This window comes from Mus pahari, chromosome 16 (assembly GCF_900095145.1).
Source record: "Mus pahari chromosome 16, PAHARI_EIJ_v1.1, whole genome shotgun sequence".
Taxonomy (NCBI): Eukaryota; Metazoa; Chordata; class Mammalia; order Rodentia; family Muridae; genus Mus; species Mus pahari.
This window is the reverse complement of record NC_034605.1, coordinates 57,429,079-57,449,186: the sequence shown is the minus strand read 5'-3', so window position 1 is coordinate 57,449,186 and position 20,108 is coordinate 57,429,079. Positions and strand designations below refer to the sequence as shown.

At 52.4% G+C, this 20,108-nt stretch overlaps 1 protein-coding gene across 12 annotated transcripts; it reads left to right on the top strand.

The window, feature by feature from the left end:
• The first annotated feature begins 913 nt into the window (after positions 1 to 913).
• On the top strand, positions 914 to 15,230 carry Rnf44 (ring finger protein 44). Of its 12 annotated transcripts, XM_029547449.1 has the most exons (12): positions 997 to 1,143; positions 2,350 to 2,467; positions 10,181 to 10,331; positions 10,519 to 10,708; positions 10,909 to 11,076; positions 11,441 to 11,617; positions 11,711 to 11,872; positions 11,961 to 12,082; positions 12,247 to 12,334; positions 12,412 to 12,533; positions 12,605 to 12,704; positions 12,827 to 15,230. In XM_029547449.1, the coding sequence occupies exons 3-12, from the start codon at positions 10,225 to 10,227 to the stop codon at positions 12,887 to 12,889; spliced, it is 1,299 nt and encodes a 432-aa protein (XP_029403309.1). In that variant the 5' UTR covers positions 997 to 1,143; positions 2,350 to 2,467; positions 10,181 to 10,224; the 3' UTR covers positions 12,890 to 15,230. The 12 variants fall into 12 exon arrangements, with proteins under 12 accessions (XP_021071074.1, XP_021071072.1, XP_029403309.1 ...); XM_021215415.1 differs by lacking the exon at positions 2,350 to 2,467 and having other exon boundaries at positions 914 to 1,143; positions 10,583 to 10,708; positions 11,444 to 11,617; XM_021215413.2 differs by lacking the exon at positions 2,350 to 2,467 and having other exon boundaries at positions 914 to 1,143; positions 10,583 to 10,708.
• Positions 15,231 to 20,108: the final 4,878 nt, after the last annotated feature.

Below are 20,108 nucleotides of genomic sequence, written 5' to 3'. Positions count from 1 at the left end.
CAGGGTTTCTCTGTTTAGCCCTGGCTGTCCTGGAACTCACTTCATAGACCAGGCTGGCCTCGAACTCAGAAATCCGCCTGCCTCTGCCTCCCGAGTGCTAGGATTAAAGGCGAGCGCCACCACGCCCGGCTCCTTTAAAGCGCTCTTGTCAAGAAGCCAACAAAAGGTGGCTTTAAAGGCCCAGTAAAACGCTGAGGACACCGAACCACAAAGAAGCCAACCAAGTCTTGGGCTGAGATCCTGAAAGCCTTGGGGCAACCCCCAGGGCAATGAACTACAACTTCCGGCATGCTCGGCAGCACAGCCTGCTGGGAGTTGTAGTCCTCACCTACCCGCTTCCCCTCACGATTAAGGAAAGGTCCAGGCAGGGTCTACCCCCTCCTCTGGAGTCTGTGGAGTATCTGGAGTCTGTGTCCTCTCAAGTGTCCTTGAAAGGCCACAGAGTCGTATTTAACTTATGTTACAGGAGAACTAGAGCTCGCCCTCACGCCGGGTCAAAGAGGCACTGAGAGCGCGACGGCCCCTACGCACTTCGCCCGCGCCTCTGGGGTCGCGCCAAGGGGAAGTGTCCGGAAGCCCCGCCCCACCCTCCCCGCGTCCGCGATGGTACGGCCCGACGGGACCATTGTGCGCCGCAGGGGGACGCGACGTTCAGCTCCCGGGTTTCGCCGGCGTTGAGGGGGCGTGTCCAGACTCTCCGTCCCGGCTTCCCCCCGCTCGGCGGTGGTGAGGCCCGCCCCGCCCATTGCGCACAGCCCGCGGGGAGTTCGCTGAGGGGGCGTGTCCGGAAGCCCCGCCCAAGCCCTCCCCCTGACAGCGGTGGTACGGCCCGACCGGCCCATTGCACGCTGTGAGGCGGGGCGCGTCGTCCTGAGGCGCGTCGTCCCCGCGGTCCCCGGAAGGTAGTGTGCCCAGACGCTCCGCCCCTTCCCCCCCTCCACGGTGGTGCGGCCCGACCAGCCCATAGCGAGCACTGGGGATGGGGGAGGCGACCAGCAGGGTCGTCGCCACTGAAAGGTTCCATTGCGGGCGCAGGGGGAGGGCCGCGGCCGGCGGCTTGCGAGCCGCAGCCGGAGCCGGACCGGGCTGCCCCGGGAGCGACGCGCCGCTGCCTCTTCGGGTGGAGCCCAGCCGTGGCCCCAGGTAACGCCCGGGCGCGGGCCGCTGTGGACGCGGCGGGAGGTGCGGGAGCTTCGGTGAGGCCTCGCCGGCCCCAGTCGTCGCCTTGGCCGGTCCGCTCGGTCCAAGTGCTCGGGCGCCGAGCTGGACGAGTTCCTGCGAGCTCTGCGCTCGGATGGTGGGACTCCAGCGAGGATCCTGTGGCCCCGTGAGGGTGTCCCTAACATTTCACCCCTTGGCAGCCAGAGTGTCTGGAGGTCCAGGGAACAGAACACCTCTGACACGGGGGCCATCACTGCATTCGTGATGTCCGAACCCCGAGGGGGTCGGGTAGGTTTGCATTTTGTCCAGTCGCAAAGCTTTGACTGCCTGAGCCCCAGCTTGAGTGGAGCCGGTGCTGGGGACCAGGGAAGAAAAGAATTGAGGGATGATACGTAAAACACTAGGAAGTCGGGTATTCGGGCCTTACAGGCACTGCACTCCTGCAGCCCCCAGTTTTCTTCTCAGTGGTGTAGTGCTTTCATATCCGACTGCAGACTGAACGATCCCAGTGGTGGGTGAGGTGCATGCAGTGTAGGGGTGAATGAGAAAAAAAATCCCCCCCCCCGCCCCCGGCATACACACAAGGTTCACACATCCCACTGCAGACAGAACCAGGGAGTCACACGGGTACACGGCCATATGCATATGCATTGAAAGCCACCTAAGGAGGTAGGTACAGGTACTCTCATCCAGTGCTACCCCTGGACAAACAGCCTCTGGGAGTTTAGGGAAGACTTCAAGGTCACAGAGCCCCTGAGAGCCAAAGCTGCCTACGAGTAACCATTAGTGCAGTCTTAGTAACATTCAGCAGGTGAACGGTACCTCGGTTATTAGTGTTGTCATTGCCCCATTTTACAGATGAGAGCTTGGAGTGTGAGGGAAAATAACCAACCCAGCGTCTCAAAGCTGAACCCAGATTGATGCTCTCTTGAGCACGGGATCCAGAACATACCCGCACGTACCCACACTCTGCTCCTTGCCTGTCTGCACAGATGGTTGAGTATTCGGAGAGGCAAAGCTTGGGGTTCATCCTTGCCCAAAGCAGAGAGGATGCTGAACAGAGCCTTTATAACACTCTCCCTGGTGTCTGAGGCTCTGGCCTCGTCTGATGCTTGGTAGTATTTTGAGAGGTCTGAGTCCCAAGGTATGTGCTGTGGGTCCCAATGTCCCAGTTGCATGTTTTCTTAGTTTGCGGAAGGCTACTGTGTCCCGCCTCTATGGAGGAAGATCTGAGGAGCCAAGGGAGAAGGAACCGAATACTTCTTGACTCAGAGAAGGGGAGGCAGCCAGTTTGCAGGCTCTGATGGTAGGTGAGAACCCTGGCTGGGCAGAGCCCCTCTAGGAAAAGCGTACTGGCACCTTCTTCCTGCCTCGGCCTGCTGGAGTCCTGCTCCTGTGCAGATAAGGCCTGCAGGAGGAGGCTGGAATGCAGGAGCAAGTGCTTTGCACTTGGGTTCTGCTGAGCCTGAGCTCCCCCTCATCTATGTCATCTCAAACCACTTACTAGGCCCCCTGTTTCTCTGTGGTCTTTCACCTGAGGGACATGTGTGCTCTTGATCTTTGCACAGAGATGTATATAGGCTGCCACCTCCATGGTCTCTTCTGTGAATGAAGTGGGGCAAACACTAGAATCTAGCTCTTGGCTCACTGTGAGATGATCAGGGTGTGTGACCTGAGGACAGTCTACAAAACGTCTTAGCACTTGCAGCTACCCTGTGTGTGCTTTCTGCGGTTCACTGGGCTACCCTTCTGGGTTCTGTGGTGAGAGCAGTTACTTCCTCTCTGAGAGTAAACAGTACCTGCCATTTGGGGGGATGGGCTGTCAGAAGCACATAGGTATAAGGGCCACACCTCACAAGGAATGGGCTGTGATGAGGAAGTGTCACCCAGAGGGCCACACTGGGATTCCAAAGCATAGGATTTTAAAGCGTAGTCTAGATGTCTGGCTTCTGTTGAAAACTTAGAAAACTTGATAAAAATTCTCCTCCCTTCTGCCCATAAAGTTTTGCATGTGGCCAGGAAAGATCTTCAGATTTGGAGGAGGTGGTCTTGGCATCTGTTCCTGGGGAGAGATTGCCTGAGGGTTTCCAAGGCCAGGCCCAGGGAGGTCAACAAGAGGACCCTCGATGAGAAAAAGATGAAGAGTCTAGCCAGATAGGGACAACCTAGAGTTTCTTTGGGTATTTGTGGCACAGTGGGAACCAGGTCCCAGATGAGTTGACCCTGCTAGGAACTGCAGGATGACCACATGAAGAAAAGATAGCCCCATGTGTTGAGTTGCAGCGTGATCATGGGTCTTTGGATCTGGGAAGCCAAAACAAACCTAACAGGCCAGAAAAGGTACAAGGGAGATACCTGGCTTAGTCTAGAGCTTGACTAAGAATCTGCCAGAGGTGGTTATGTGGTATTGAAGACATATTAGAGGAAATTATACACAGGCCAGGTGTGGGCTTAAAAGCCCATAACTGAACTGTGAATGGAGGGTGAGTTTGTGTGTTTTGTTAGTGCACATGTGTGCTGATATGTTGTGGCCAGAGGTCAACCCTGGATGTCATTCCTTAGTGCCCATCCTTTTCAAAGATGGGCGTGGGGCTAACCAGTTGGTCTAGGCTGGCTGGCCGGCCACCTGTCTCCACATTTATTTGTGTGTGTGTAGTGGGGATTGAACTCAGGCCCTCAAGCATGCTTGGCAAGCTCTGTCTCCCTAAGTGTCCAGAGGGTGGCTTTCTGGGAAAAGAAATTAGTAATGTGCTTGGGCATGTGGTTCTCAGATCCTCACCCATACAGTGGGTTAGCCCCGTGACGCCACATTTCTAGCAGAGGCTGATCTCAGTGCATTTAGAAGGCGAACCCTTTCAGCCAGGAGGTTATTGAGGGAGACAAGTGACTGGGGCAGGGTTTTGTGTGATTAGTTCACACAGTGATGGTCTTGGTCCTATCAGCCCTTGTAAAAGGGGAGGTGGGAGTGGAACGTTGAAGGAAGGGGGAATTGATCTGTAGACTAGGAAAGGCTCCTCCAACAGAAGGGGCCAGACTCAGCTGGCAGAAGGAGCACCGACATGGTGCAGGACAGGCTTAGAGGTGAGCCCAGAAGATTGACAGGGTGAGCATATTAGATGCACCTCCAAGGCCAGTGCACACTTGGTGGCAGTGAGGACCCCTGCAGGCTCCTGAAGCAGCAGCAGGCAGGCAGATTTAAGTGTCTTTGAACATGGGCAGGATTTCTAGGTGTTTGTAATTGGTGGAGATGAGGTTGAAGGGCACAGGAGAATTGATAAGGGGCCAACAAAGAACATCAGTGTTCACCAGTTCATGCACATTCGTGGGAAATAGAGGCCATTCCAAGTGTCGCCTGTGCCACTGCGTCATTACCTTGATGTCCTCTTGCTCAGAGATGCTGCACATCAGCAGTGCAATTTGTTGGCTAAAGGGTGACCAAAGGGCGGACCCTCCATTTTTCGTCTAGATTCTTTCCATTGGCTACTTTTCCTGAGGAGAGATTTTTCATTGTAAGAGAAAAGTTTTTGTCTTAAAATTGGGCTTAAAGGACTGGAGAGGTAGTTCAGCAGTTAAGAGCACTTGCTGCTCTTTCAGAGGACCAGGGTTCGATTCCCAGAATCTATATCAGTTGACTCAAACTGTCTTTAACTCCATTTCTTAGGGGTCCAATGATCTATTCTGGCCCTTACAGGAATTGCCTGCGAGTTGTATAAACATAGGCAGACACACCCTCATACATATACATAAAATGATAAAAATCCTTTAAAAATTAGCCTAAGATATATTGTTTTATAGGTTTTGGCAATTTTATTCAGTGGGTTGTACTGTTTAGAATTTGTTTATATTTTGAGACAAGATTCCTGTGTAGCCCTAGCTGTCCTAAAATTCAGTCTGTAGATCAGGGTGGCCTCGAACTCAGAGGTCACCTGCTTCTGACTCCCAGTTTCTGGGATAAAAGGCATGGGCCACTACACCCAGCTTTGTCTAGAATCTTTTTTGAATAGAATTTATTTTTATGTGTATTGGTGTTTTGCATGCATGTCTGTGTGAGGGGTCAGATTCTTTGAGCTACAGACAGCTGTGAACTGCCCTGTGGGTGCTGGGAAATGAACCCTGGTCCTCTGGAAGAGTAACTAATGCTCTTAATCGCTGAGCCATCTCTCCAGCCCTCTGTCTAGAATTTTAAAAAGCAAATACAGTTACCAAATTAAAAAAATTTAAACTAGGAGTGGTGGTATATGCCTATAATCTCAGCACTTGGGAAGAGGATCAAGAGTTGAGGCTGCCTGAGATAAAGGAGACTATGTTTATAAACAAAAACAATAGTAATACAAAGAAAATTTAAAAATCTGCCCTCCTTGCCAGGCAGTGGTGGCGCACACCTTTAATCCCAGAACTTGGAAAGAGGCAGAGGCAGGTGGATTTCTGAGTTCAAGGCCAGCCTGGTCTACAGAGTGAGTTCCAGGACAGCCAGGGCTACACAGAGAAACCCTGTCTTGAAAAAAAAAAAAAAAAAACCTGGCCTCCTGAGCAGGTGCAGATTTGAGAAGGAGAATTCCTGTATCTTTTTCCGAATCACTTCCCACTGTATGCAGATACAATATCCAGTTGAGGTTGATAATACTGTTACATCTTGTTAGCAAATTGGTTTATTTTATTTTTTTTTAATATTTGAGATTATGGGATACATCCACAAAGTACAGAGTGTCGGCCATCTGTAGCCACAGAGGTTTAACAAATGTTGCCATTTTCTACTGCTATCCTGTTCTGGGTTGGTGGGCGCTGGAGGAGTCCGGTTTCTACAGACCATCCTAGTAGACATGAGTGCTTTAGGTAATGGTGATGTTCTGCGTATATAATTAATGCAGACACACCATACCCCACTTTAATGTTTGCCTGGGGGGGCATCCTAAGGGGACACCGACGTCTGCCCTCTCTCTCGCCTCAGCTGTGTTACTATCTGGTGTGTGATACTTTTCTTGTTTGTATTTTGAAGACAAGGTCTCTGTAGCTATGTAGACCAGGCTGTTCTCGAACTCCTGTTGATCCACCGATCCTGGGGGAGTGACTCTTCTTTCGGGTTCAGTGGCCTGTTTGTCCCTAGGCTCCCAGGCTTTGGGAGGCATAGAGAACTAAAATGCAGAAACTTCCCTGGGCCTGGCTCACCAGATCCCAGCTCTTCCCACTTCAGCTGAACTAGAGAGCCTCTTCACCTTTTCCCGGGCCGCGCTAGGGGCGGGGTGCCGAAATGTTTCTGTGACGTCAGCATGCGCAGGACCAATACCCCTGCCCGGGAGACGTTAAATCATTTGCATAGCTCCACGGTCATTGGTCTCTTCAGCCATCTGGGTTGTCCCAGCTGTTTAAAGGCGCCGCGTAAGGGAACAGAAAAGCGAGCTAGTGGAGAGGCGAGGTGAGCTATGAGGTCATCGCAGGCCCGCAGGGCTTGGGAGTGACGTCATCTCCGGGAAGTGTGCTTGCCGAGCTGAGAGCGGTCCTCTCACCTCGGCTGCGTGAGAGGCTGCGTGCCCCACAGAGGCCGCGGCCCTAAGAAGGTAACCATGACATGTTAGTGCGTGCCACGGTCCCCGCTCCTGGGGTCGCACCGCTCTTCACCTGCGACCCGGCCTTATGGGCTTTGAAGTATGAGGTGGGGGCGAAGAGGCTTCTTTAGCCAGCCTTTCAAGATGGCGACCCGCTAGTCACGTGCCGCTCGCAGGCCGCGATTGGCCGACGCGCGGCGCGGGGCGGGGCCTGCGGGGCGGGGCGGGGGCCGGCTCCTGCCGCTACTGTTTGCTTGCGCGTCCTGGAGCGCCCCCGCGAGCCGCCTCCCGCGCTGCGCGCCCCCGCCGCTCCGAATGTTGTGAATCAAAACGTGGGGCTGGTTCCATCCGGCCGCCGCGGACAGTTCTTAAAGGGCCAGCCCGCCAGAGACACAGCTGCGTCCTGCGCCGCCCTTCTCTCGGGCCCGGGCTGGGGAAGCGGAAGAACAGAGCAGGCTCGCGAAGGAGCGGGCGCTTCACCGTCCGCACCCCGCATCGCGAACAAAGGAGTCCGCGTGTGGTCGGACGGCTGCCGGTGAGTCGGGCCAGGCCTCTTAACTTCGGACCCGCACCCCGGAACTACGGCTCCCTCGGGGACGCGTTGTTTGCCGGCCTCGTAGGCATCGATCCCGAGCTGAGGGAGTGGTGGGGGACGGCGGCGGGGCCCCCGGGCCAGGCGCTGCCTGCGGCTACCTAGTCCGGGCCGCTCTTCTGCCTTGCGGAGCGCTGCGGTGGAGGGGAAGGAGCCACCCCCTCCCCCTGCAGCCGCCACTTCCTTTGTTGTTGCTTTTGTCTCACGCCGAGCACATGGTCCGGGATCCTCGGCTCTTAAAGTCACAGCGCTCTCGCCCCAGCGCTGCTGCCTGCCTTTTCCCCCTCAGTGTTCCTCCGAGTGCGGCGTTACGGAGTAAGGGGAACAACAGGAGCCCCCTCCTGGGACAGGTGTGCGAGCTTCGGTCCCGTCCCCAGGGAGGGATGCTTTGGAAGACTGCTGGAGCCCCACTGCCTGCTTCTGGCCTGCTTTGGGGAGGAGCCTTATCCTCTGGGACTTTGTTTTCCTCCCCCATAATGTGCACACCTGGTTTCTTGTCTGTGGCTTTTTTAGGGGCGCCCTGGGGAGATTTCAGTCCCTACTTGTAAATAAGGCTTAGCCGAAACTAAAGTTCTTTATCCAAGGTCACCCAGGGAAGTCTAAGTTGGCCAAGGTGTGGTGGTTCCACCCTAAATCGCCGCCTCGGCCTTTGTGGGAGTTGGGAAGCTCCTGCTTAAGAGGTACAGCGAGCGTGTAGGGAAGGGGAGCTTGTATTCCCGCTTAAGCTTGCACGTCTGCTAGAGGAAGCAAACCTTTCTGCAAACCGACCCTCTTCGACCCTTCTGGAGGGTCAGAATATGAGCTTGGGACTCTGTACTTGGCTGGCGGGGTTGTGGACCCATGGGGGCAAGATCAGACTTAGGGGAGTTTACACAAACATTATAGAGTACAGTGAAGAGGGGTGTGGGAAAGCAGTGGTGCTGGTTGACCTTGAGTGTGTTGATTGGTCCAGCTCAGTCACTCTTGCATCTCTGGGACGCTACTCACGCTTAAAGATACTCCATCTCACACGTGGCTCTTGAAGTACTCTGGTTTTCCCTCCTGCCACTACCTTTGAGAGTACTGGGGCTTTGGGTCTAGGAAACCAGCCAGGAGGACCAATTGTGTTCCCCGTGGTCTAGAACAAGTCCTTAGGGTTTCAGTAACTGAAATGGGTGTGTCCCCTCTTTACCACTTTAGTTTCTGGCAGGAGTTACAGAACCACCTTTCCTTCCTCGGGTACACTGCTGGACACCATGCTTATGCCTCCTTTAGCTCTTAGGGACTTGTGTCTACCTAGGGTGGGGGTGCAGGAGGAGGCCTGGCATTCACTTAAGGCTGCCTCTTCTCTTACCTCTTGCCTTTGATGGGTCCTTGAGAGGTCATTCTTAGGTTCCCATTTTTACAGAGGGGGAATCTGAAGTTCAAGGAGAGAAATGATGGGCCTAACTGGCAAGAAGTTGGGGGTGATGTTTGTTAGGGGTGGTGCTGTTAACCTTTGGCCCCATTGCTCCCCACTAGATGCCCTTCTGTCTGCTAGGTTGGGGTAAGCCAGGCATCTTGTTTCAGGTATTTGAGTTTTCTCTGACCTGGAATCTCAAAAGTGGGGGGCTATGTGTCAGGATATCTTGGAGAGAAGGCCCATTTTCTGACTGAGGAGGGAAAGCAAGTGCAGTTGGGTCGTGTGTGTCTGTCTGTCCGTCCATCTGTCCCTGTATGCTTTAGCCTCATTTCAGAGACTAGTATTTGGGGGGAGTGATTCATTTATAACCTCCCATTGCTTACTCTGACAACACCCTGTCACTGAGGCCAGATGTATGCTTTCACATACAATGATGGGCTTCTTCAGTGAATCCCACCCCTGCTGAGTGCTTGAACCGGTCAGTAACAGCAATGAATCCAGCTGGTGTACCCCAGGTCTGTGGTCGAGGCCAGGCACTGTTGAGGAGCGTGGAGGAAGCATTCTTCCCCGCAGACTTGGAGAATTGGGGCCCAGACTTGGCATAACCAAGGTGCTTAACTGGAACTGCCCTCCCTTGCTGTGTCAGCAGGGGGCAGCATTTGAAACTGGACATCAGATGACCGTAGGTTTATTGGCTGAGAAAGAGTGAAAAGACCACCTTGTGGCACAAGGCTGGCTGGTCCAGTGTGATACTTTTCAGTGTCGCAGGGCCTGATGGGTTTCAGCGTGTTCCTTGCCAAGGCTTCATCCTGACTGAGTTAGTTGCAGAAGCCTGAGGTTGAACCCACTCGGGTTACAAGACATGGGCATGTACCAGGCTGTGCGTGCTGCCAGCGGCAAGCTTCTTCCTAGTCTCTGTGAGCACCAAGGTGGAGAGGCAGGCTTGAAGCCACCCGTTTCCTACTAGCTTTGACGTGTGGAACCTGGGACAGTGAGTCTCTTCTGCCAAGCCTGCTAAAGCTTAGGTGCGGGGTCACACCCGAGTGAGCACTGGAGGGGAGGGCTCTGAGAGAGAACAAGTTCCAAGGCTAGAAGCAGGTCAGACTGTCTTACCTAGCACTTATCTAGAAGGGAGTTGAGTCCCAGGTCTCTCTGGAGTTCCTCTTCAGCCAGCCACATGAAAGGGGAACCTGAAGCTCCCCAAAAGTCCCAGCTGCCTGGGGCTCTAGATTTAGTCCTTGTCGTGAGGCAGAGGAGGGGCTTCCTCTAGCCTGAGCCTCCTCAGGCCAGCTGGCTCTGAAGCATACTGGGCTGGTCTCTGAATTTACCATATTGTAAGGAGATTTGATCCCATTTCACAGACTAGGAAACTAAGACTAGCCTGTCAGCGTTGGACCCCTGGCTTCAGAGGACCTGTCCAGGTTTTGTCAGTTTCCCAGGTCCTAATTATATAAGCAACTGTCTTTTTCTATTCCTCCACATCTTTCTCTAATTACCTCCTAGGGTTGTGAGCCCCGGCCCAGCCCCTCCACCTCCCTGCCCTCCTGATGAGACCATGGACTCTGGCAGTGACTAAGTGGCCACCTTCTGCCCCTGTGGGTCACTGGCGAGTCTCTACAAGGCTTAGCAGCAGTCCAGGCCAGCTCTGGGGAAGGTAGGAAGAAGTTTCTTTCTCTTAATTCAAGGGCAGCCAGCTTGGCTTGGGTTCAAGGGCAGAGGGGTGGACCCCAGGGCCCTGAACTACTTGGCTTCCTTGTGTGGGTTATGAGACTGGCTTCCCTCCATGAATTATAAATGAGTGGTGCCCCTCTATCCTGTTGGGGCTCCTCTGTGTGGTACAGCCTTGGCCACGAGGGGCCCCTGGCCAGCCCACCTGCCCAGGATGAGCGCTTACCCTCCCAGCAGCTACTGCCCCGACCATCAAACCTCTCTGTAGAGGAGCACCGAGCTTCAGCTCCTGCCGGCAGGAGCCCCCGAATGCTGCACCCAGCCACCCAGCAGAGCCCGTTCATGGTTGATCTCCACGAACAAGTAAGTACAATTACCTTACCCCCGACCCCCAACTTATTTCTACCAGACTGGTCTAAGGAGTAGAGGTGGCAAAGATGAGTATCTTGCCATACTTCGCATATGTTCTCCCATGGTATGGATGGAGAAATTGGGTTCCAGAAAGGGAAAGGGTCTTCCTCCCCAGGTTTCCTCCCTCCAGTTCTCTGCTGCTCTCTACATAGGTGCACCAGGGACCTGTCCCTCTGTCCTACACAGTCACCACAGTGACAACTCAAGGTTTCCCTTTGCCTACAAGCCAACACATCCCTGGCTGCAGTGCCCAGCAGCTCCCAGCATGCTCCGTGATGTTCAGTGGGCAGCACTACCCCCTCTGCTGCCTCCCACCTCCGGTGAGTGAATGCTTTCTTCTGCCCTGGTACAAGCTGCACTGTCCATTCCAGCAGACATAGTCACGGGCACCCTTAGGAACTGAGCCGGATGCTTGTGCGGTATACTAGCTTGGCCTCCTGCCCTGACCCCTTCCAGAGCAACATGTTCTGTGTGCTTCCACCCAGGTGTAAGGCAGCTTGGAGTGTACCAAAGTGCCTGCTGCGTGCAGTGGTGGTGATGCTATGACATCCTGCCCGGTTATTAGAGCGAGGGTGGGGCTGAGCTGCTGGAGGCCCTGGGCTGGGCATGCAATGGAACCTATAGCTGAATGGTGGTCCCTGACCTGGGTGGCAAGCATAGGCCCAGCTTCTCTGCCTCTCTCAGCAGCTGATCCAGGCGTGTACCATGCAGCAGCTCCCTGGGCCCTACCACACCTACCCCCACCTCATCTCCAGTGACCACTACATCCTTCACCCCCCACCGCCGGCCCCGCCGCCCCAGCCTACCCACATGGCACCACTTGGGCAGTTTGTATCCCTGCAGACCCAGCACCCACGTATGGTAAGTGTGGGAACTGGAGGGGGAGGGGAGGGCAGAGTGGGAAAGACCCAGGCTTGTTATAACCAGCTGACTGACTGGCCCTTCCTCACTCAGCCCCTGCAGCGGTTGGATAATGAGATGGACCTTCGAGGAGACCAGCACCCCTTGGGTAGCTTCACTTACTCCACCTCTGCCACTGGCCCAGCCTTGTCGCCCTCAGTGCCCCTTCATTACCTACCCCATGATCCACTGCACCAGGAGCTATCCTTTGGTGTGGTGAGTAGCTGCCCCTATCTGAGGCCTAGCTTGGGCATTGGGCAGGCGGGCCTGCCAGTTGACCTGTGCTCGGTTCCCCTGTGTGCAGCCATATTCCCACATGATGCCACGAAGACTGAGCACACAGAGATACCGCCTGCAGCAGCCGCTGCCACCACCCCCGCCGCCGCCGCCACCGTCTTACTACCCAAGCTTCCTACCCTACTTCCTGTAAGTGCCAGCATAACTGCCCTAGTGCCATCAGGCCTTGTTCTCTGGGGGCCTCCACAGCTCTGGTGGCCCCAGATCCTGAGTGTGAACTGTGCACATGGAGGAGCGAGGGTCACTTTGTTCTGCCTCCACTGACCTGCATCTGGGCCTCCCTCCCTGTCTAGTTCAATGCTGCCAATGTCACCGACCACCGTGGGCCCCGCCATCAGCCTGGATCTGGATGTGGATGACGTGGAGATGGAGAACTATGAGGTCTGTGGAGGCCGTGGTGGGGTGGGGTGGGAGACCTGTAGCCTCGGGCACTGCTGACCTCCCTCACCTGGCTCTAGGCTCTCCTGAACCTGGCCGAGAGGCTGGGAGATGCCAAGCCCCGGGGCCTCACCAAAGCAGACATCGAACAACTGCCGTCGTACCGCTTTAACCCTGACAGCCATCAGTCTGAGCAGACTCTGTGAGTATCGCACTGAGAGCCTGGGGAGGGCCCTCAGCTGTCAGTGTGCTGACCCTGTGCCCCCTCTTCAGGTGTGTGGTCTGCTTCAGTGATTTTGAGGTGCGACAGCTGCTCCGAGTCCTCCCCTGCAACCACGAGTTCCATGCCAAGTGTGTTGACAAGTGGTTGAAGGTAAGGTGGTGTGAGCCGGCTCCTGGCTGTCTCTAGGGGCAGGTATGGAGATTTTCTCCAAGTCAGATAGGTGGGGGCGGGGAGGTCACACAATGGGGTCTGATGTGTGGGTGTTCTCCCAGGCTAACCGGACCTGTCCCATTTGCCGGGCGGATGCCTCCGAGGTGCCCAGGGAGGCTGAGTGAGGCTCCACAGCCACCCACGAGATCCCTGCCCAAAGCTCCGGAATCGGGTGGGGGGAGCAGGGCGTGGCCCAGGGAGAACTGTGAGGGAGGGGCCAGGCCTGTCAGCATTCCCACCTGCAACTCCAGAGCTGGTGCCAGGGTCAGCCTGGAGAAACCCCTGCAATAAGCCCCTGCATTTGCCAAGCTCCAAAGACTCCTTCCCCAATCTGCCTGCCTGCCCGCCCGCCCGCCATGGAGCTGCCTGAGTGTCCCCAACTCAGTCTGCTTCTTATTTGCCCCTGGGTCCTTCTTCCTGCTGGCTCTGGGAGGCAGGAGTCCATTCCCCAAGTGTGGTGGCTGGTGTGATTTCCCCAGGCCCCAGACGGACAAAGGAATAGCCACCCTGGGTCAACTGGTCTCCTGTACGGAAGTGATGTGCCCTTCCCTGTCCTAGTGGGACTGCCAGGTGTGTGGGCAGGGAGTAGCCAGAGACCATTTCCTGAGTTCTCCTGTTTGGTTCCAGACAGACAGGCAGTCAGCTCTGCCTCCACTGCTGTGAGGTGTGGGTCTGACTCCCCAGGACCCTTACCCCAGACACAGCGTTCCAGCCCACCCCCAGGCTGGAGAATATCCCAGCCAGGCTCCATGAGCAAGTGGGCCAGGGCTCCAAGCTGGATACATTGTGTTCTGCAGTAGCCGAGCCTCGCGCAATCTGGGCATGTCCTTGTATTCCTGGTGGCTGCCCCTCCACCAGTGACAGTGTCAGACCCATGCTCGATCTTCCCCCTCTGTCGTTTTGCATGAATGTGAGGAACAGCAGTTTTTGTTTATTCATTTGGCCCAAAATTGCGTGTAGGGGGTATGGATATTTAAGAGGTGTTTGGTTTTTTTTTTATTACTATCTTGTTTTCCCTTTGGTTTAATAGGAGTGGGGGCATAGGGACCAACCGGGACCAAATGCCCAGGGGGCAAAGTAGGGTCAGGTTGTGCCACACCAGTCCTCCACATGAGTGTGTGGCTAGGACTGCGCTGGGTGGCTGGAAGTCACAGGGCGGAGTTTGGGGGGGTCTGTGCTCAGCTGATAACTGCCATGCACTGTACTGCACATGTCCCTAGAGCCTACCGGGACCGTCTGCTTTTCAGGGCATCTCCTCTCCAGCCAGGGCCTGTGTCCCACCTGCCTGGGTGAGTCTCCTCCTAGCAATCCTCTGAGGACAGGAGTCAGGGAGGGTGTGAACCTCCACCTCCGGGCCCTCCCGGCCTGACCCCTGCCCTCCCAGGTCTGGAGGAGGCTCTTCTTACCCTCCTTTCAGGTCCCACTCCTTCCTTTCCTACGCCAACTGGGGTTGCTGCGCTGCCCGGAGTGAACGAACCGCGTGGGGGGCCGGCACATCCTAGCAGGCAGCCATTGGCGCCTGCTGCCTCAGGGATGCTCCAACCACCCTCGTTCTCACCGCAGCCCTGCCCCCACCCCAGCCTGCCAGGCCCCATTGGCCTGGTCCCACCCCACAAGAACCCAAAGTCTTACTGTATATAACTCCAGGTGATGTTTCTATATTTATAGCAGTGTTGAAAATCCACGTGTTTTACACAGAGAACCACCTTCTCCAACCCCCATCCCTTCCTCACCCCAAAAAAGGTTTTCAAACCCTTGTGGTTCCTGGGGCAGCGGAATTGGCTCATGGATTGTGTCGGCTGCAGTGAGGATTCCAGCAAGCAGCTACTAGGGGGAAATACACCTTTTTTTTGTTTTTGTTTTTAATCATTTAAAAAAGATTTATGAAACAATTACTTAGGATGTTTGTGATTTGCCGACCTTGCTGTAGATGCCATGTTACCAATGATTTCCTGTGGTGGGGGCTTGGCATTGTTTACTCTTTATTTACCAACTTCTGGCCTAGGCATGACAGTGGGCACCTTCCCCCAGCACTGCTGGGCCCAGCGCCTGTTTTCTGTGTTAGAAAAGTTTTATATATATATATATATCTAACTAAACACACACATATATATATATAAAAAAACACATGTGATTTGGGGGCCCTGTTCCTTGCACATCTTACAGTTACCTCATTTTTCCCATGTATGTATTTGAGAAAATGCTAATATATAGAGACAAATGGTTCTTAAAGCTTAAATGTGTGGTTTTTTCCATCCCATTGGACTCACATTGGTTTGTAGCATTTAACATAACTAGTATGTTGTATTATATATGTGTATACTGATTGAAATTTTTAACAGATTTGTACTTTTTTTAAAATGAAAGTTGCTAGTTCTGCTTGACCAAGTAGTGCAATCATTATTTTTTTTAATATTGTTGCTGATTTCAGAGGGATATTCACTAATAAATGTATGATGTATACGAGTGCTGCCCAAGCTGCCTCTGGCTGCTCTCTGTGGTCTTTCCATGAGAAGTGAGGGATGGGGAATACCTGGAGACCGGGGGTGTGCTCAGTGGGGTGGCAAGCCATGAACTGACCAGCCCTGACCAGAAACAGTGGAAATGGGTTGTGTTGGCAAGTTACAAGATTCCATCAAACGAACGTAAGGACACCTTGTGGTTGTCCTAACTTCTAAGTTGTTCTCGGCATTGTGAGGTGATCTCATGTAGCCCAGGCTGGCCTCAGATTCAAGTCTGTAGCTGAGGATGAACTGTCTTCTGTCTCCCAACTGCTGGAGTTAGAGGCACGTCCTGCCATGAACTGAGGGAGTGGGCTGTGTGCAGCTCAGTGGTAGAGTGTGCTGCCCTAGCATGTGCCAAGCCCTGGGTCTCATCCCCAACATAATGGGTCAGGGTGCAGTCCCACTCTGCCTTTCTCCAGAAGGGGAAACCTCAGGAACTCCATTAGACATTGGACAACTCTGGGTGCAGACTGAACATGAGCAAATTCAGTTAGTTAATTTAGTCTCTCTGTTCAGCAGCTTGATAGGCCAGGCCACAACCTGAGGAAAACCTGTGCACTCCTTGCCTCTGTCCCCTGCCCCAGAGGGGCTTCATTTATTTTCACGGTGGCATTGGCTACAGGGCTTCAGGAGTGAGCATGCCAAAGAGCACTGTTCTGCAGAGCAGTAAGTTGTGTGATGCCACAGAGCTCAGTGCTTCTCATGGAGTCTGGGTCACATCGAGTGTGTGCGTGTGCGTGTGTGTGCGCATGCACGCGTGTGTGTGTGCGCATGCACGCGTGTGCAGAATCAGCTGAGGTGTTTTCGAAGTGAGGAAGTCCACTAGGCAGTATCATGGTTCCCAGGGATAAGGGCTCTGATAGTCTAACTGGGCCTTGCTCAGAGCCTTGCTCAGATCTATGCTGTAAATCTCTAGAGTTGATTTTTTTTTTTTTAAAGATTTATTTATTTATTATATGTAAGTACACTGTAGCTGACTTCAGACACTCCAGAAGAGGGCATCAGATCTTGTTACGGATGGTTGTAAGCCACCATATGGTTGCTGGGATTTGAACTCGGGACCTTTGGAAGAGCAGTCGGTGCTCTTACCCGCTGAGCCATCTCACCAGCCCCCTCTAGAGTTGATTCTTAAGGCTGTGTGTTCTCTATTTGCTTTGGCTACAGCTGCACACCCTTGTGGTGTATACCAGGACATGGTAGATTATGTGTTGTAGCACCTGAATTCCCAGGCATAGCATGTGTCCTAAAGCCAGCCTGCAACTTAATAGCAGAGGTTGATCTTTGCGCCTTCCCCTCCCAAGTGCTTGGGTTATAGGCATGGTCTGTGAGGTGCTTCTAGCATGCTGGGCACTCGGCTGATTGACTGACTTGCTAACATTAACCTAGACTCGTGAGAATATAATTTAAAAGCAATATTATTTCTAGGGGTTGGAGAGATGGCTCAGCAGTTAAAGAGCACTAGGTCCTGAGTTGATTTCCCAGCAACCACATGGTGGACTCACAACTATTTGTAATAGAATCCTATGCCCTCTTCTGTCATGCAGGCATATATGCAAATAGAGCTCTCATATAAACAATGTTATTTCTAGCCAGTCAGTAAAAATCTGGGCCTGTAAAGATGGCTTAGCAGGTGAAAGTGTCGACCTCTTCCAGAGGATTAGAGTTGGATTCCCAGCTCCAAATCAGGTAGCTCCATAACTGCCTGTAAGCGGAGCTTCAGAGGATCCCGTGCCTCTGGCCCCTACGGGTGGACACCCACACATGGTATACACTCTCACAGGTGCACACATGTAAAATTGTCATCTTAAAGAAAAGTCCAAGATATGCTGGAAGTTGTAAAAACTAGGGTACAGGCAAGTGTAGCTGCACACAAAAATAAACTCATCTGGATGAATGAAAGTTGTGTTGAAATCAACTTACCCAAATTTCAGGAAGGTTTTAGCCTTTTCTGAATAGGTAGGAAAATGTCAGAACCATGTGATTGGCTCAGCAAGTGACACTTGATGACCTGTGACTTAGTGGAAGGAGAGAACTTTCTGCAAGTTGTCATCTGATCTCCATATTGTGCCATGGTGCATATACCTCATGCATACACACACACATGCATACCACATGCAAGCACACACAACACACACGAATGCGCTCACATGTAGAAAGGCAACATGACAGACTTACAGAACAAAAAAGAATGCAGACATTGGGGCTAGAGAGATGGCTCCGTCTTATAAGAGTACAAGCTGCTCTTAGAGATGACCCAGGTTTGATTCCCAGCAACCACATGATTCAATGGAACTCCAGTCTGGGGCAGGGGAGGGGTGGGATCAGGGGTATAAAGGATACAATGCTCTCTCTCTCTCTTCTGGCCTCCACCGGTACATGGTGCACAGACATATGCACAGTCAAAAACACAATTTTTTTTTAGTCTCGCTGTGTAGTGTGGCTGTCATGGAACTTATCTGGTCTGTAGACCAGGCTGGCCTTGAAGTCAGAGATCCACTTTGTCTCTGCCTCTAGACTGCTGGGATTGAAGGTGTGAGCCACCTCGCTCAGCTTGTAAAAATGTTAAAAGTCCAGAATTTGGGGCTGGTGAGATGGCTCAGTGGTTAAGAGCACCAACTGCTCTTCTGAAGGTCCTGAGTTCAAATCCCAGCAACCACGTGGTGGCTCACAACCATCTGTAAACAAGATCTGATGCCCTCTTCTGGAGTCTACTTACATATAATAAATAAATCTTAAAAAAAAAAAAAAAAAAAAAACACTTGATGCTACAGTTAACACAGAGTGGATCACAGACTTAAAGATCAACATAAAACTTGAAAACTTTCAGGAAAATAGGTAGAAATTGCCCTTATCTAGAGCTAAGCAAAGTGGTTTTGCCTATTGCATCAAACTCACTTCACAATATCAGCTTGTAAGTTGATATCAAGCTGAGAACCTGCAGACAGCACAGCAGACAGGACTCCTCTCAGATTCATAAAAACAAAAGTCCATGTACAGTTTACCAAAGGCCATTTTGCAGTTTGTGAAAATGTGTTCAAAACCAGCGGCCATTCGGAAATCCAAATGAAACACAATACCCCATTTACAAAGCCAATGGAAATTAAAGGCTCCTGTCAAAGGCCAGTGGTGGCCTTAGTAGGGAAACTCACTTGGCCTCAGCCCCCAAGACTATATATACACTTCAGCTGTAGACAGAAATGTGTTTGCAGCCCTCAGGCCCACGGCTCACAGACCTGCTACTCTGGAAACCTGAAAGACCTGTAGCATCTTGACAGTTCGGCTGGCTCACTTCCCGGTGCTACCCAGAGTTCAGATCTGTCTCCTCCGAGTTGTCACTAGCTCGTTTGGACCAGTTTTTCCTGTTTATCCTGTTTAAGGTCAGTTACCCCACATTACTAAAGCAGCCTGCTTGTCTGCTGGCTTCATTCCTGGAGAGGGCAAAACAAGAACCTGGGTGGGAAAAAGGAGACTGGTTTCCATAGACTACTGCAGCCAATCGCAAGGGTTATGCTTGATTCTATCTAAGGCTACCAGGATGAGAGAGAGCATTGGAGACACTGCAAACATGGGGTTAGGAATAGGAAACAAGGTGCTGGAGACTTGGTTCACTGATTAAGAGCATTTGTTCTTGCAAAGGATGTGGGTTCGATATTGAGGGTCACCGCTTCCTCAGACATCAGGCATGCATATGGTGAGCAGACATACATGCAGGCAAAGCACTCATACATACATACATACATACACTATACATACATACATACATACATACATACATATGTACATACATACAAAATAAAATAAATCTTGTTAAAAAGAATAGAACATCTTTATTTTAAAATAAGGGGGGCTGGAGAGGTGGCTCAGTGGTTAAGAGCCGTGACTGCTCTTCTGGAGGTCCCGAGTTCAAATCCCAGCAACCACATGGTGGCTCACAACCATCTGTAATGAGATTGGATGCCCTCGTCTGGTGTGTCTGAGAATAGCTACAGTGTACTTACATATAATAAACAAATAAATCTTTTTAAAAAAATAATAAGGGGGCTAGGGAGATGTCTCAGTGGTCAAGATAGAAATTAAATTAATTAATTAATTAATACTAGGGGTAGGCAGTGAGGGCAGCAGGAAGTCCTGCATGTGACAGGGAGGAATCACACAAACACACGCATGTGGGTACACATCTCATGTAAACTCATGTGCACGAGGTTCATGTAAAACCTTTGAAAGTTACAGACTGGACCAATGTCAGTTTTCCTGTGTGACTTGGTTTTGGTTTTTCATGCTGGGACTCAAACATGAGGCTTCTTGCATTTTTTTTTTTTAATTTCTTTTTATGGGGGGGGAAGAGAGTTCGAGTCAGGGTTTCTCTGTGTAGCCCTGGCTGTCCTGAAACTCAGAAATCCACCTGCCTCTGCCTCCCAAGTGCTGGGATTAAGGTGTGTGCCACCACTGCCCAGCTAAGTTTTTTTTTTTTTTTTAATATATTTTATGTATGTAAGTACACTGTAGCTGTCTTCAGACACACCAAAAGAGGGCATCCGATCCCATTACGGATGGTTGTGAGCCACCATGTGGTTCCTGGGAATCAAACTCAGGACCTCTGGAAGAGCAGTCAGTACTCTTAACCACTGAGCCATCTCTCCAGCACCTTCTTGGCATTTTAACACTCCCCCAACCAACAAGCTGCAGAAGAGTATCCATGGCCCCACTGCCTACCAGGTTCCACCAAAGAAGAAATGGGGGAGCCGGGCGGTGGTGGCACACGCCTTTAATCCCAGCACTTGGGAGGCAGAGGCAGGTGGATTTCTGAGTTCTAGGCCAGCCTGGTCTACAGAGTGAGTTC